Raw genomic sequence first — 18129 nt, forward strand, 5'->3', positions numbered from 1 at the left:
TCACTGGATTGTCTGGTCCAGACTTGATTATTTACAGAGCTCGGCCATATAGCTGGAGTATTGCTGAGTGCGGCGTAAAACAACAAAGGAACAATCATCCGTCGTCCGACATTGTATGGATTTCACCTGTTCAGGAAATGGTGGCGGTGGGATAGTCACGTGACTATGTGACTATTAACCTTCTAGCGCCTCAAAGGCAGCTTGGATTATCCCGGATAATACTAATCAGGTTGTTAGCACTATTAGTATTCACCTAGTGAGTGGAGTTTGGCGCCTTATAAATACATGTACTAGTATTATCATTATTATTTCACCTAAGGTGTAGAAGTTGGAGACCAGCATCACCTCACTCACTCCATCACATGAAGCTGACACGTCGTGATGTAACTGGAATACTGATCAAAGCGGTGTTAAATCCAACTCACTCACTCACTGTCATGTCGTTTAGGGTTCCACGCGGGTCCCGGACACGACTTGACAATATTAATCCCTCACGGTTCTCTCTTTACTTGATCCTTGATTCACGCACAAAACGAAAACAGCAAGTTACAAAATGGAAAATATTTATTATGTTGGTAGCAAAACAAATCACTTGACAGCCAGACAGGGTGTCGTGATTACACACAATTCGAACAAAAAAGAAAGCACGGGGTTACTGCTATTTATAAGTCACTGCATCAAGTCATACATTTATTTTTCTCTGAAAACTATGTCAGCACAACACATTCTCCAAAGACGCCAATCATGTTCACGATCAGATACCCCCCTTCTCTTTCATCCTTGATGAAGTAGGGGCGGTGGGGTAACCCAGTGGTTAAAGCGTTGGCTCGTCACGCCGAAGACCCGGGTTCGATTCCCCACATGGGTTCAAAATGTGAAGCCCATTTCTGGTGTCCACGGCCGTGATATTGCTGGAATATTGCTACAAGCGGCGTAAAACTAAACTCACTCACGCCTTGATGAAGTACTGCGTCAAGTAATAAAATGAACATGTCTCTCCATTTGATCACAACATTGCTTCTAAACTCACGTTTCGTTTCCTAGTTAAATAACAAAACCTGTATTAAATGTTAAATTGGAACAAAAATAGGTCTTAATCAAAAACACCCTATTCTGAGTCTCCCTTTTCTCATAAAGGAAACATACTTCATACAACGTTATTAACTGACACTTGTTGCCGACAACCTGTTGCTTTACGATCAACGGTAAATTAATTATAGTGGATTGAATTTTGTTTTAATAAAAACAAGTTGAGTTGAGTATTCAGTGTAACAAATTCTGGAAGCCATCAATAACCAGTTACGAGCACACATTCAACAGAAACACATATATCACATCTTTTTGAGCAAACGGTTGAATAACAATCTTCATTAGCTAATCTTGTTAACATCGGGGCGAGGTTTGTGGAGTAGTCTCCGAACGCACGCTGAATCCCGTAAAAATAACTACGTAATTCATGTGACACATCTTGATTTTTCTAAAACAAAGAAAAGAATAAACAATAAACTACATCTGAAATTTGAAATCGTAAAGATACTGGTATATTAATGTCATGACAACTATCTTGTAAAACTGAAGTTCAATACACAATTTATGTCTGATATATATGTCATTCTCTTTGTCTTGGTATCTATCATCCCGAATCATAATTCGACCTAAATAGTGGGGTAGATAGCCTTATGGTTAAAGTACCGGTCGCCACGCCGAATTACAGTTCTATTCCCCACATGGGTACAATGTGTGGTGCCCCCGCCGTGATATTGCTGCAATATTGCTAAAAGCGGTGTAAAACCATACTCACTCACTCGATTTAAATAGCAGCCGAAGCATAGAGATAATTAAAAAACACCAACAACATGAGAACACTAGCCATGCTTACCTGTTTGGGGTATTGTACGTTCCTTTCAAACATAGACGGGGCGGTGGGGTAGTCTAGTGGTTAAAGCGTTGGCTCGTCACGCCGAAGACCCGGGTTCGATTCCCCACATGGGTACAATGTGTGAAGCCCATTTCTGGTGTCTTCCGCCGTGATATTGCTGGAATATTGCTAAAAGCGGCGGTAAGCCATACTCACTCACTCAAACATAGACGACACCTGTGGGTTATTGTACCTCACAAGACACCCTGTCAATGAAATACGCGTCACTAGCCGATGGTGCGTCGGCCTAGGCGGAAGGCGGCTATCACTTCCTGGTACCCTGATGACGTTTACATTACCCCTTGTTTATTGCATACATCGGTAGCGACGTAAACCGGAAACGACCTTTCGGTGACGGGATCTTGCTGTACATGACCTTGGCATTGGGTATTTATGTGGGAATTGTGAGGGTATGGTATATCATTGAGAAAGTATCTTAAAAAATAGAGATGTTGATAAGTCTCAATGTGTGTTTACATAAAATATGAGCTAGTATCATAAATGCCTCACGAGTCTAATAATTGCTGCACACACAAACAAAATGACGTTTGGAAGAGCACAAAGGAAGGACAGTGAGCACAGTTCTGAACTCCCTCCTGTGGGATCACGTGATGTTGATGTGGAAGTTTCCATGAATGACGATGTCGGATTGGTCCGTTTGAAGATGACGTCACATGTCTCACAGCACGAGCTAGACATGTCCCTGGGACATGTGCTTATAACGTTTTCAGCCAACTGTTGGCACTGGCCAGGGTCCCTGTCACCCCACGGGCAACCTGAGGTAGAGAACAAGATATCATAGATGAACGTAAATTTATGTGCAGTTGATAACTTTAATGTGTTCCCCCAAAAAGGATTCAATCTACAGTGGCATATCCAGAGGGAGGGGTCTCTCTCTCTCTCTCTCTCTCGCTCTCTCTCTCTCTCTCTCTCTCTCTCTCTCTCTCTCTCTCTCTCTCTCTCTCTCTCTCTCTCTCTCTCTCTCTCTCCTCACACACTCACACACACACAAACACACACACACACATCCTTTGAATTTTTTTGAATCCGCCTACGATCTAAGTCTGCATGAAAATCGGTAAACCGTGTTTGAAGCAAATGTCAGAAACGTTTAGTGAGTGAGTGAGTTTAGATATACAGTCACATCGGCAATATTTCAGCCATATCGTGCCTAAAACAAGTTTCAATTCGCCATAATACATGTAAAGTATAAAACACCTGTCAGCAAAGGACAGTAAAACAACTAGATTATCACAATTATGAATATGTAACTAGACGGTAAATTTAAACTATTTTAACTACAGAGGACATTACAATATCAAAACAGGCTATATATTGCTGAAGTTAGATCACAATACTGGAGACCATGGGGACTTACAGTACATTGGCTTCCTGCATGGACATCAGCTGGAGTTACACCATCCCTTCAGCTGTTAGCAAGTTTAGACAATCTAGCCATAAATTACGATTAGAACTCTATAATAAATCTCTATTGAAAGCTGTGGTCTTACGTACCAAGAAACAAGTACCCAATACATATAAATATAGATATACCTAATGTGATGGCTTGGGATAGCTGATTTGAATTTCAGAACCAATAACGATGAAGAGTTTTTGAAGTACATATTACCAGTGTATGAAATAAGGCCCGTCCGACCGCCCGAGACGGGCTAGATATCTGCCGGACGGTCTAATTTTACAGCTAACCAGCCCGATGGACGGGTGACAAAAATATTCAGATAACGTGTCCACTGGCACTGTCTATTTAGTATTAAAGAAGGACTGGTTAAATCTCTTCTGGGCTGGTAAGTTTTTGAAGTTACCAGCCCAGATGTCTGGCTGGGTTTTGGCTTATTTCATACACTGAATTATTATTACATGGTCATTTTGAACATAATGTTAAAATACCTTTTCATATTAAGAAAATAATATTAAAAACTTGGGGTTTCTTTTAAAGACAACTGTAGAGAAACTCCCCGCGAATCCCTATACAGGCGAATATTCAATATACATGTATTTATATTGTATTGGTCTTTGACCTAATAAAAATCTTGTCTTGTCTTGGCCTATAGCCCTATGAGCTTCCAAATTGCATCATGTTTGGAATAGTAGGTTGTACTATATAGTAATAGAGAGAGAGACAGACAGGAGTATTCGTTGATAGAAATGGGAAAAAAACAACACTTTCTTTGAAAGACATGAACTTACTGGGTGCCGACACTGTTTTCACCTCCTCGCACGTGCGGCAACACGCGTTATAGACATCGGTCCGGTAACACGTGTATTTGCCTGCTGACGCCACATAATCTGGACACGTGATACTCTCGATCTCTGATTGGTCCCGACATCGGACTTCCGGTGTGGAAGTGAGTCTCGGGTCTGGCGTTGTTGTGGGCGGGGCGTAGTTGCATGTGCCACAGCAATCGGTATTGTACAATGTCCCGTCTTTGAACTTGCGTCCGCAGTAATCTGGCTGACAGTCCAACACACGGTCTCCGTACTCGCACCCTAGGGAGACAAGGCTGGATTCAGAGACACATTTGACACTCTCACTTACTAAATTGGTTTGTTTGTTGTTTGAAGCCGAACTCAGCAATATTCCAGCTGTATGACGGCGACCTGTACGTAATCTATTCTGACATCAGTAGTTGATATCGTGAGCATCGATCTATTGGGATACGATGGCATCAACCACGTCGGCATGTCTGACTACCCGATCCCGTTATTCGCCTCTCATGGCAAGTGTGGGTTGCTGAACATCAATTCTAATCCGGATCTTCACTCGTCAGTGGGTAGCAGAGCGGTGGGATAGCCGAGTGGTTAAAGCGTTCGCTCGTTACGCCGAAGACACAGACTCGATTTCTCACATGGGTACAATGTGTGAAGCCAATTTCTGGAGTTCTCCGTCGTGATATTGCTAGAATATCGCTAAAAGCGGTGTGAAAACATACTCACTCACTCACTACATCTGCACATACTAAATATGTGTAGATGGACGGTAATGCTTGACAACACCAAACAGTGGTGTTTTGTTCAGTGATGTTGCTCTGTGCCTACCATACACTCTGGAGTTGATGCCGTCGCATGAGGAACAACAACGTGTCCGGAAGTCCTTCACGTAGCAGTACCCAGAAGCCTCTGCGACAATCTGTTTACATGTCTTGCCCCCGGACACCACGCCAGTCTGGTCACCGAATGGACATCCGGCTGAAACAGGTTTATGATACAGTAGGGCCTATTCGATTATGCTAAACAGGTTTTGGTTTCTGGAAAACCATGCGCTCGATTATGTCGAAACCAAAAACTGGGTTCTGAAACTTCGAAACCATCTCCGAGGCAGGTTTCGCAGTTTCGGTTTCGCGTTCTCTCATAACAAACATGGCGGAAACCACCAGGCCGAGCTGCATTTGCAAGCGCCAAGTTCAGCTGATCTTGGTGGCAAAATAGAGCAGCAGTTTCTGTAACCAAAATAATGATAAAAATCAACTGAGAACTAGGAAAATATTATTCAAAACCCCAGGCTACTGAACATGACTATTTTATGTAAATTGTATACATATAATTACTTGTAACAGTATAATTATACGCAAATATGTACCTCCAAAAGCATCTTATCTCTTTATTATTTGTTAATTAACTGTTAAATAAATAAAAAAAATATGCTGCAATCAAATTCATTCCACATATATAGTAGCTGGGACATTTTGGGGAATCCATTTTGAAACCGGATGGTGAAACCATCCACTCGTATATAAAAATAGAATTTAGTTTCACTTTGAAACGATGTATCCGAAACTAGACACTCGTTAATAACAGGAGAAACCAGTTTCAGAAACCAAAACCAGTTTCGCAATAATCGAACAGGCCCTAAAACTAACATTTGTAAGATGATATAGTTTATCCCCCACACATAGATCACACAATCATGCGATTAGTGATCAATAATCACTAATGTTTACTGCCATGGATTCAACCACAATCTTCCCATGGGGAATATATGTCATTTTTACAGATCACCCAGTACTTTTATCGAAAATTCTGCTAAAAATATGGCTCAAAGTCACGGTAAGAAAACCTCATGCAGACTGCGCAGTTACAGTTTTTGACTGTTTTCAGTGGTGGTGTTAAAAGTTGACACGTGCATATCACGAAAAGGAAAAAGAAACCTGAAAATATATTTGCTTTTTATTTCCATGTGTAGATCCGCGCATGTATACACGCAGCGGTAATGGACCAAGGTGTATGCGTTAGTGATGACTGGGGTTGGGGGTGTTGTTTCTTTGTTATTTTACGCCGCACTCAGCTATATGACACTGCTCTGTAAACAATCGAGTCTGGACCACACAATCCAGTGACCAACAGCTTGAGCATCGATCTAAACATTTGGGACACGATGACGTGTGTCAACTAAGTCACCGAACCTGACCACCCGATTCCGTTAGTCGCCTCTTACGACAAACATGGGTTACTGAAGATCAATTCTAACGTGGATCTTCAGGGGTGTTGGTTTTGGGTGATGGAGGTCCGGGATTGGAGGGTCCGGGTGGTTGGGGGTCGGTTTGGGGTACGTGATCCATCAGTCAAAGATGGGGAGATTACATTGATGACTTGTGACAAACTGATCCTTAATCCACAATTTCGTGTCGTGTCCTCACACCTGTCTACTTACCTAGCCTGTGGGGAGCGTCGACATGACCAACACACCGTCCTTCCACACACCACTGCAACATCACGAAGAAAATAGTTCACGGAAGTACATTAAGTCAACATTAAAAAATAATAATAAGTCCATTTGTATAGCGCCCTATATCCAATCACCAGGTGGTTGCTCCTGGCATGGCGTTGACATGGATACATATTTCCAATGAATGAATGAATGACAATTTATTTGTATAGCGCCTAATATCCAGGTTATTTTCTGCTCAGTGGCGCTTTACAGAAAAATTACACAATGATTAGAAAAAAACAAAAACAAAACAGTAATGCTTAAAAAGACAGTAAAAGCTAAGATGCTGAATATGGGGGGGGGGAGGATTCAAAGCTAAAATATTGTTTGAATAGGTGTGTTTTAAGTTTTTTTGGAATGAATCCCTTGATTTTGCACTTTTCAGTTCAGCTGGAAGTTCATTCCACAACGCTGGGGCTGCAACTGTAAAACACCATTTTAGTGGTGGTTCTGGGGATGGCAAGATCATTCAAAGCACTGCTGGATCGAAGAGTTCTGTTTGAAGTTTTGTACGAAATTAGGCATCTTAGATACTCAGGAGCAGTGGGATCATTCAGGACTGAATATGTAAGAGAAAGCAGCTTATAGGTGACTCGTTGCTGTACAGGAAGCCAATGTAGCTCCCGCAGGATTGGTGTGATTTCATAGTGCTTCCTGGAACCCGTGATGAGACGAGCAGAGCTGTTCTGTAGATGCTGTAGGAGTTTGATGTTTGAGCTTGATGTTCAATAAAGCAGCGAGTTACAGTAATCAAGGCGGGATGTGATACTAGCTTGCACAAGAGTTTTCAGACAATCCACAGTCAGATATTTCTTGATGTTGCTGATATTGTAGAGACAGAAAGAGATAGAACGACAGAGGGATCTCACGTGGGGTTGGAAAGAAGAGGATGGATCAAACATCACACCGAGATTCCGCATAGCTGAGCTGGGACTGACAGAGCTGTCGTCAATGGTGATGCTGAGGGGTGGGACTTTCAGTCGTTGTTGCTGTGAGCCAATAATCATGAATTCGGTTTTTCGTCATTCATTTTCAGAAAATTGGACTTAACCCAGGAGCGCACCTCTGCGATACAGGTCTCTAGCTGGGTTTTCCGATCACTTAATTGGGATGCTTTTGCACTGATGTACACTGGGCTGTCATCTGCGTAAGTTTTGAAGGGAATGGAATGGCTCCTGATGACGTTACCGAGGGGAAGTGTGTACACAGTAAACAACATGGGTCCCAGAACCGAGCCTTGCGGGACACCGAATTGCATCTTGGACACAGGTGATCGATGGCCATCGACTTGCACCTGCAGATGACGATTTCCTAAGTATGATCGGAACCACTCAAGAGCGGTACCCGTAATGCCTAGTGTGTGCTCCATCCTCCGAAGAAGGACATTGTGGTCCACGGTATCAAAAGCAGCGGACATGTCCAATAACACCAGCAGTAACAGTTCTTGGTCGTCTAGGCTTTTGGCAATGTCATTTTGCACGCACAGAAGGGCGGTCTCAGTGCAGTGTTTCTGTTTGTAAGCAGACTGAAATACTTCCAGCAGTTCATTGTCTTTAAGATGTTGTTGAAGCCTGGATGCAATGATATTTTCGAGGACTTTAGATAGGAAAGGGAGATTAGAAATAGGTCTGTAATTCTTCATTACAGTGCTATCTAGAGAAGGCTTCTTTAAAAGCGGGGTTACCAGAACCAACTTGAACTTGTCAGGCACAACACCGTCGCATAAGCAGGAGTTCAGAATATAGGTAACAGCTGGGGCCAGAGAATCACAGCAGGATTTAAACAGTGATGTCGGCAAGGTGTCAAGAGCACAGGACTTTGTAGGTGATTTCTTGATGATGTTTGAACACTCGGACACTGTAAGGGGACGGAAACGACAAAGCTCGGTGCCAGTGAACTGTTGGTCATGATCCAGTGCCGTGAAATCCGAGGGTGATAAAGAGAGAGATTCCCGAAGGGTTTGGACTTTATCCAGAAAAAAGGAAGCGAAGTTGCCTGCCCTTACTTCACACTCAGCAGCGGAAGGAAAGGATATGTGACAATGAGGCTTTAGTAACTTGTTTGCTATTTTTAAAAGTTCTTTTGGATTGTGTTTATTGTCAGTTATTTTAGTGTTGATATCACTTCTTTTGGCCTCTGCAACCCATTCTTGTCATAAAAGGCGACTATGCTTGTCGTAAATGCGACTAACGGGATCGGGTGGTCAGGCTCGCTGACTTGGTTGACACATGTCATCGGTTCCCAATTGCGCAGATCGATGCTCATGCTGTTGATCACTGGATTGTCTGGTCCAGACTCGATTATTTACAAACCGCCGCCATATAGCTGGAATATTGCTGAGTGCGGCGTAAAACTAAACTCACTCACTCACTCTTTTGGCCTCTCTGATAAGATTTGTGAGTTTGTTTCTTTTCTGTTTGTAGATTTGACGACTGATCTCAAGTCTATCGTTCCTCCATCTCATCTCTGCCTTGCGCTTTTCATGCTTAGCAGTCTGGATTTCTGGAGACATCCACTTTGTGTTAGGCCTCATGACAACTCGCTTCTTGATTAGAGGAGCTTGATTGTCTAACAGTGAAGTAACGATGGAATCAAACTCATCAACCATAGCATTTACAGATTGACAACATGCTATTTTTCCACTGACATTAGAGTCAGCAACATCACCATCAAACTGGGCAATATCAACTTGTTTTAGTTTCCTGTTTATAATATCTTTGTAGACAGTGTTCGGTCTCTCACACTTCAAAGTAACAAAGAGAGAATGGTGATCGGATATCATGTGATCTTCTGTCCCAGCATGAGTCGGTCCACTGAACGTATCAGATCATCTGTTTCCTTAGTGATTATCAGATCTAAGGTGTGACCACCAGCATGAGTCGGTCCACTCACATGTTGTTTCAGTCCAAATGCATACAGCATTTCCATGAATTGCTCTGCCTGCTTGTGTGTAGTATCATCAACATGAATGTTAAAATCTCCTGCTATCATCATTTGACCACTGCAGTTTGAAGCAGATTCTAACAGATCAGAGAAATCTGTTATGAATGTAGAGAAAGTAATGTTGTTTTTAGATGTTGGAGGTGGTCTGTACACAGCCACAACAAGTACCATTTCATAGTTATTGCTGAGAGTTACATCCATGGAACTTTTATAACGATGAGAGGTAACATTTTGGGAATTGGCTTTTGTAGACGATGGCGACTCCACCACCAGATCGCCCTTGGGATACGATGGCATCAACCACGTCGGCATGTCTGACTACCCGATCCCGTTATTCGCCTCTCATGGCAAGTGGTGGTGGTGGAATTGGGTTTAACGTCGTGGTTGAGAATACTTCGCTCATATGACAACGTTGGGGCTGCAACTGTAAAACACCATTTTAGTGGTGGTTCTGGGGATGGCAAGATCATTCAAAGCACTGCTGGATCGAAGAGTTCTGTTTGAAGTTTTGTACGAAATTAGGCATCTTAGGTACTCAGGAGCAGTGGGATCATTCAGGACTGAATATGTAAGAGAAAGCAGCTTATAGATGACTCGTTGCTGTACAGGAAGCCAATGTAGCTCCCGTAGCATTGGTGTGATTTCATAGTGCTTCCCGGAACCCGTGATGAGACGAGCAGAGCCGTTCTGTAGATGCTGTAGGAGTTTGATGTTTGAGCTTGATGTTCCATAAAGCAGCGAGTTACAGTAATCAAGGCGGGATGTGGTACTAGCTTTCACAAGAGTTTTCAGACCATCCACGGTCAGATATTTCTTGATGTTGCTGATATTGTAGAGACAGAAAGAGACAGAACGACAGAGGGATCTCACGTGGGGTTGAAGAGATAAGGATGGATCAAACATCACACCCAGATTCCGCACAGCTGAGCTGGGACTGAGAGAGCTGTCGTCAATGGTGATGCTGAGGGGTCGAACTTTCAGTCGTTGTTGCTGTGAGCCAATAATCATCAATTCGGTTTTTTCGTCATTCATTTTCAGAAAATTAGACTTAACCCAGGAGCGCACCTCTGTGATACAGGTCTCAAGCTGGGTTTTCCGATCAATTAATTGGGATGCTTTTGCACTGATGCACACTGGGCTGTTATCTGCGTAAATTTTGAAGGGAATGGAATGGCTCCTGATGACGTTACCGAGGGGAAGTGTGTACACAGTACACAACATGGGTCCCAGAACCGAGCCTTGCGGGACACCGAATTGCATCTTGGACACAGGTGATTGATGGCCATCGACTTGCACCTGCAGATGACGATTTCTAAGTATGATCGGAACCACGTTAAACCCAATTTGTGTGCTCCATCCTCCGAAGAATGTCATTCTGCACACACAGAAGGGCGGTCTCAGTGCTGTGTTTCTGTTTGTAAGCAGACTGAAATACTTCCAGCAGTTCATTGTCTTTAAGATGTTGTTGAAGCCTAGATGCAATAATTATTTCGAGGACTTGAGATAGCAAAGGGAGATTAGAAATAGGTCTGTAATTCTTCATTACAGTGCTATCTAGAGAAGGCTTCTTTAAAAGCGGGGTTACCAGAACCAACTTAAACTTGTCAGGCACAACACCGTCGCATAAGCAGGAGTTCAGAATATAGGTAACAGCTAGGGCCAGAAGAATCACAGCAGGATTTAAACAATGATGTCGGCAAGGTGTCAAAGAGCACAGGACTTTGTAGGTGATAGGAAGCTCTTATTTTGTGCTCTGAACTGTTCAAGTCCACACTCACTAAAATTTACACCTTTAGGTTTTGTACATGGTGTAGCTTTGTGTCTGTATGAAGATGAGACAACTTTTATACGATGCTGTACTTTCCTACCTCCTCTGTATCCCCTCCCTCGACAATAGGGATATGGCTTTGTTATTCCGCATTTATCACAAGTATTACATACGTAACAACTTGGTGTGACTGCTTTTGGTTTTAGTTGAAGTAAATCCAGCCTTGAGTAGTTCATTCGTGTTGAGTAACGATTCATTGTCTCTCCAATCAGGCTTGGGTTGATGATCTCACCAACAGCAGAGATGCCAACACTATTTTGGGCCTAAGTGTAATAATAGAGGTCAAAAAGTGTAATTTGGACCTAAAAAGTGTAATACTTGTCTGCCGATCGCTTCAACATGGTACACGTTTTCACGAAAGGAAGATTCTAGACAGAAACACATGTGACCAATCATTATGAAGCTCCATACATTGAAAATTGTTGGTCATGTGACTCAAAATACTTTAATTCCTTGCAAGTTTATTGGAATGAGTGCGATGCTAAGAGTAAGCGATTCCTATCGATGCAAGGCCATTTCTGCACCCCTTCACCTGTGCGTTACGAAACACTCCCCTTTGAAATTTTACCCACTTTATTAATTTTCGTAAAACGAGTAGAAAAGTGTAATTTTCGCAGATTAAGTGTAATGGCGTAATATACTGGTCAAAATGGTATTAATTACGCCTAAAGCGTAAGGGTTGGCATCTCACCAACAGCCCTGGTCTGGTGTGGCTGAACAGTGTAATGTCACTGGCCTTTGTAACTCTGTAGATTTGAAAGGTGCGCTTGGGTGTTCACTCCCAGCAGGTTGAAAACACACACAAATATTGACGATAATTTGATGAAAATCCACATTTCGAAGTCCATTTAACGTCTGAAAATTTCACAATTGGTAGTCCACATGTTGATAAGCATCCATGCCAAAAAATAGCAATAGGATACTTGAATAAACCATTGAAATGTGCAAAAATTGTCAGAGCAAATTGACTGCTGCCGCTACTCAGCGCATGCACTACACAGGAGTTCAGTTAAATAATGTTTTATCATACTGCTTCTTGAAAAGGAAAGTTTTAAGGGTTAGACTGGAAGCTGGAATTTAGACAGTACCCTACATACGAAAACCTTTTGGGATTCCAGGTTAGAAATAGGTCGCCAGCAACCTTTTATAGTCAGTAAAAAGGTAACCTGACAATTGGTGAGGTCAGGCCATTCACCACAGTTGGTTGCATATCATCGTATCCCATAGTAGAGACGCGGTGGGGCAGCCTAGTGGTTCCAGCATGTGAAATAATTGAAGTATTGTTCCAAATGGCGTTAAACATAACTCACTCACTCAGCCACTGTAATTTCACCTACCCTCTTGTTACCGCATGATGTCCCCCCTTGCGGCAGAATGAAGAACGCACTTGTTTGCTGTTTTGGGGTTCCGGCAAAACATGGCGCGGCATATGTCGGTGGCGTCGCCGAAATTTTCACCCTGGCAAATAGACAAATACTGTCAGGAAATGCCGTCAAATAGGTATATTATATTGTATAAAGGAAACAGGAAAAAGCATCCTAATAAAACTACCAAAGGTGGATCAAAGGAATATATAATTACAGATTTGAGAATATATACTTGAACCAGAATCTAGATTCCAGATCTAGAATCGTTCTAAAAGGCTCCGATACAACAGAATCTAGAATAGCGGGTTTCGGACTAACGGGTTTCAGACAAGGTTACGGTCTAACGTGGTTTGAATTTGCTTACCCTGCAGAGGTATGAGGTAGGTCCATATATGTGTCTACACTGCTCGTCAGGCCCTAGGAGCTGGCCCGCCATCTCGCCTGTGATGTTAGGCACCCCAATAGGAGTTAGCTTTGACCGGAAACACGTCGACTCCTTACTGAAAACAGAAAAGCTTCTGATTTTTTATTTCAAATTTACTTTATGTTTTTTCACTTTAATTTTCTAAAGTTTCATTACACATATTGTCCATGGTAATTTATACAGTTTGATGAAATGTAGATTTATTTTATTTTTTGTTGATATTTTGTTTCAGTTTTGGTTTTACAGGAATGTTCATTATAGAAAAAGATGTACTGCATTTGACAGCACCTACTTGTTGTAGAAGATGATATATAATAATTTGTAAAAACAATTGAAAGATTAATTATGCCACATCCATGTCTACAATTAAATCAGGAAATGTTCTGGTATTCTACACATCAGTCATATAATACGAACAATTCCGTCACAATGTCCATGTTGAGACATGTACATCACGTGATCTTTGATTGACAGACAGCTATCAGGTTTGACTGGCATATCTGGGTTTCCGTGCACATTGTTCCCGACAAGTAGTAAATGTCACTATGCAGTGCACACAACCTACACGTTGTTAATGACGCTGTCGATGTACACTTTGAAGTAGTTGATGCTGCACGGGGAGAACCTCCACGGATTATATTTATTCGCGGAAGTTTCGTTGTACGATGCCCCTGCCATGAGGTATCGATCCGACGGCGCGCAGCTGTTGTTCAGTCCGTCATGCTCGGCACCTAGACTGCAGAGTACAAATGATTATAATGTAATAATGTAATATAAATGATTGAAAATATTTTTTTAAATATTAGCTTCTGATTTACACAATAGTGAGTGAGTTCCAATTTACGCCGCTTTTAGCACAGTATTCCAGCAATATCACGGCAGGGGACACCAGAAATGGGCTTCGCACATTGTGCCCATATAGGGAATCGAACCCGATTCTTCGGCGTGACGAGCGAACGCTTTAACCACTAGGCTACCCCACCGCCCCGATTTACACAATACAAGAGAAATAAAGAGGTCAAAAATCTGTCCCTCTCCTCTCTCTTGAGAGAAGCATTGTGTGTCAAAAAGAGGTAGCCAATGCTACATTCCGTGGCTCAAATGGACCGACCAACTTATATTATTTAGTTTGGACGTGGAAATGGGCAGGGATTTTATCGAAACTCAATTTGTTTCACAAGAAATTGTAAGCAACAAAACTCGTATCGTTGCAAAATGATTTTTGTCATGATTTCGGTTAATATTTGGTTAACAAAAATGTGGTTCTGCATCTGTGTCTAAAAATATCCAATCCATGCAAAATATCAGACATGTTCCAGAATATCCAAATGAACAGTCGTTAACAAAAATGCAAACCAAAAGATACCACCCATCAAATGTTTAGACTCACTAGTCTAATTATAAATGTAGCCATTTACTTCAGTCAATTGTTCAAAACTAATTTTTGCAAAATATTCCTTACTTTTTAAAGGAACTGTTTACACATGAACTGATGTATTGTAAAACAAATTCGTAACGTTGAAAAGATTATTGTTATGAGTTCAATAAATGATGAAACTCAGGGAAAATTGGCGAATTCATAACAAAACTTTCACCTAAACGCTGCTGTTCACATGCACTATGCGTGCACATGGTTTTCAGTAATTTGATGCATGATTCACGTGCAATTCATCTGCATATGGTTTGCTGTTGGTTACCCAAGTTAGTGGAGAAATTCATCTCCGATGTAACCACATATAAAGTGAGTGCTTTAAGTGAGTTTAAACTTTTGATGGGTAGTACAAAATCATGGCAGTAATGATTTAAAATCGAGTGAGTGAGTTTAACGCCGCTTCTAACAGTATTGGCGACCTAATGTGGAATGAAAGACCAAAGGGATGCCGGTCTCAGACGTTTGCCTCTTTGGCGAGACCCAAGACCTGGGTGCTGACAAATATTGAAACATAGCCTTGGCGAACCGGGCTTCGAACCTGCGTTCATAGGTTCCTTATGTGCCTAAGGCCCGCAACTATTGGCCTAAAATTGCGGCGCCTCAGAATTGAATTCTTTTCGCTCTGTGCGATCTATGCCAATTATGAAAAATAAACATTTGGCAAAATTAACATCCAAAAATGCCGACATCTTTCTACTTTTAACAAAATGTGTTATTTGTACATTAAACGAGTGCGATGACAATATATTCGCAGAACTGACCTATGCCCCAGCTCGTGAGCTGCTGTACCAACACTCTGGAAACCCCCATGGTCCTCAACGACGGAAACACTTCGACCTTCACCTTGACACATAGTTCCAATAAAAGCCAAACCTAAGGAACATAAAAAAATATATTAATATTTAAAAATGTTATGTTTTACAACCGCAAAAGTAACATTTCACATGAACATGACAAAAATATAACAAACAATTATGCTATAGCAGGCCATGAGCCGTTCAGACACACTACCCAAGAGTACACACACTTCGTGACACCAGCAGACAGATTACCGGTACTTCTGACGCTGTGTAGAATGTTTTGCTCAATATTTTCACCGCTTGTTTCCCATTTGCACCCATGGGACATATTTTAGCATTTAATCGTGACTGCATTTTCCCCGGCGTTGACGTACGTTTTACATTTAAACGTGGAGAACGGAAAATTTTAAGCAGATAAATGTTGCCTTTGTGCATGAGCTAACCTGTTGTATAGTTCGAGCTAAAGCCACTGTCTTCACCGAACAGGTCATACCTGTAAAAAATAAATTTAAATTTATCGCGCATTTCATGAATCCACATATTCAGGGGTGGAAATAACCCATTACCCGACGTCCGAGTCCAGTGTTTTTTTCTGTCGGGCAAGCAAATTTGTATATCACACTGTACCGGTGTCCAGTTGACTTTCCAATGTTAATTATGTTGTTTATTTAAAAATCAACAAGAAAACGGTCGGTATAGTGGAAAAATTATCAGGGCAAGTGAGTTTACATGTGCCACTGAACCGGAGTACACTATCAATTTTAAAGGTATTTCCATCCCTGCATATGCCTTGAGACAGAATAACCCTTGTAATTCAACTGCATTGTAGCTACAAACTTGTTTTAATTATGAAAAAGAACCTAAGAAAACGGAAATGAATTTACCTGTGCTCATTCTCAGCTCTCATCCAGATGGTATCACTCCTTTGTGAAGTGTAATAAATAACTCCATCAAGGAGTTAGAAAGAGAACCTTTCTTGCTAGGTGCGGAGACGTGTTTCAGTTGTTGAATGAACATGGAATACAACTGGGCATATGTATTACTCAAAAGGAGTGAAGGAACACTGAATCATCCAAAATAATACAGTTAACCTAATCACGAATCATTCGTATTATCGTCGGTTAAGACATTTTGGGACATTTTACGTCTTCTGACGTTCGTGTTCATTGCGATTTCTCACGCTATAAAAGGGGTGTTCACGTTACCCAATAGGGACAACATATCGAATAATTAGCGAAAGAAACTGTTACCCAGTAAACAGAATGACGTGGTCATGGCGGGGCATGTTGGGGACGCTGGTGACCCACGTCTTCAGGGACTCGAGGAACGTCGTCAGCGTTCACATGTTCGCGGCCGTTCCTGAACGTCTTTGTCTTCTCCGTCCACGGAGAGGCAACTCCAGTCTGGGGTATAGAGAAAGGGTGTGTTCGTCAGTGCAAAGGGATTTCGCAGTAATTATTTTTCGTTATGAGAAAAAAATATCAAGCGACTTATTTTTCATAGAATATTCACCTTAAGCAAACTCATCCTCTTTTCAAGGGTGTATTACGTACCTGAGCGATGACGTAGCCTATAAGCCGGACATTGATCCTGAAATCCACGTCCTCCATTGCCTTGTACCGCAGATCAACCTGTCAATCATTCTTAAATATAGGTATTAAAATGAAACTGGCTAATGATCAGCTATATTTTTAGATATTTAAACAAAAATTCATATTTTGTTCCAATGTTTTATCTTTACACAAGTTTCCCCTGTCTGTATATAGGTTTATAGAAAGGGCGTTTTAAGCTAGACAACTTTTGCTCAATCTATGGACAGGTTTACCTAAACTTCAACTTAATCAGACATGTTTTGAGTTTCATGTCAGAAAACTGGAGCAGCGTGTTTGAAAATATCACGCTGAGTTGTCAGCGCACGTCGACCCCGACAACAGGCAACCTGAACAAGCTGAGAGGTTGCTCCAGACGCGATGTAATTCGACCAAGCAATGAAACATACATGTTGCGTTTCTAAAGCAGCTCAGTATATATCCGTGCAATTATTAGCAAATATATAACTATTCAAAAACTACTCGATAAAAACAGAACAGTGAGTAAGTAGTGTAACATTGGTCATAAACTTTAATTAATTAATTTATAAGTTAATTACTCACCCCGTTAATAACATGCGCAAAGTACCGACGTATATTTGCCAGCGCGTTATCGACAATGTTGTTACTCTGTGTCACCCACCTGCACAACGGAAAAACGGAAAAATATTTTTGGAGAATGTCAACATATTCAGCTTCAATAGCTTTGCAAGGAAAACCAAAAAACATTAACCAAGTTGATCAACGCATGGCGCAGATGGTAAAAAATATCCCTTTTTCGAAATCTGTCAACAGATAAACACGAAAACAGTGCTCCATCGCACGTGTTCTCGTTGACACACCCAACGTAGATGTTCAAACATCACGTGTGCAGATAACTTTACAATCACTTTATTTTGCATGAAACTAATTCAAAGTTTGTCGGGCTTACTTTCATCAAAATATTGAAAGGAGCCGGATTTGTTTGTGACGACGGTCGATCTACGAGAGAGTATTTTTTGTAACCAAATACCACCGCTTACGTATGCTATAAAGAATACCTTTTCTAAACCTTCGAACATGCATGTAAATATGTTTGTTTGTAATATAAAATGGAAAGTTA

The 18129-nt window shown here is 41.5% G+C and overlaps 1 protein-coding gene across 1 annotated transcript; it reads right to left on the bottom strand.

Moving 5' to 3' along the window:
- Positions 1-546: 546 nt before the first annotated feature.
- LOC124262285 lies at positions 547-17053 on the bottom strand. The gene is given in 15 exon segments (XM_046696771.1): positions 547-2694; positions 4127-4426; positions 4976-5125; positions 6588-6639; positions 7514-7633; positions 9016-9387; positions 10194-10577; positions 12753-12776; positions 12778-12873; positions 13147-13282; positions 13772-13942; positions 15400-15511; positions 15882-15931; positions 16689-16841; positions 16992-17053. Coding segments are annotated over 14 exon segments (2283 nt in total). The 5' UTR covers positions 16724-16841; positions 16992-17053; the 3' UTR covers positions 547-2413.
- Positions 17054-18129: the final 1076 nt, after the last annotated feature.

The sequence above is a fragment of the Haliotis rubra genome, unplaced genomic scaffold (assembly GCF_003918875.1).
Source record: "Haliotis rubra isolate DU_JTF1 unplaced genomic scaffold, ASM391887v1 Scf83, whole genome shotgun sequence".
Taxonomy (NCBI): Eukaryota; Metazoa; Mollusca; class Gastropoda; order Lepetellida; family Haliotidae; genus Haliotis; species Haliotis rubra.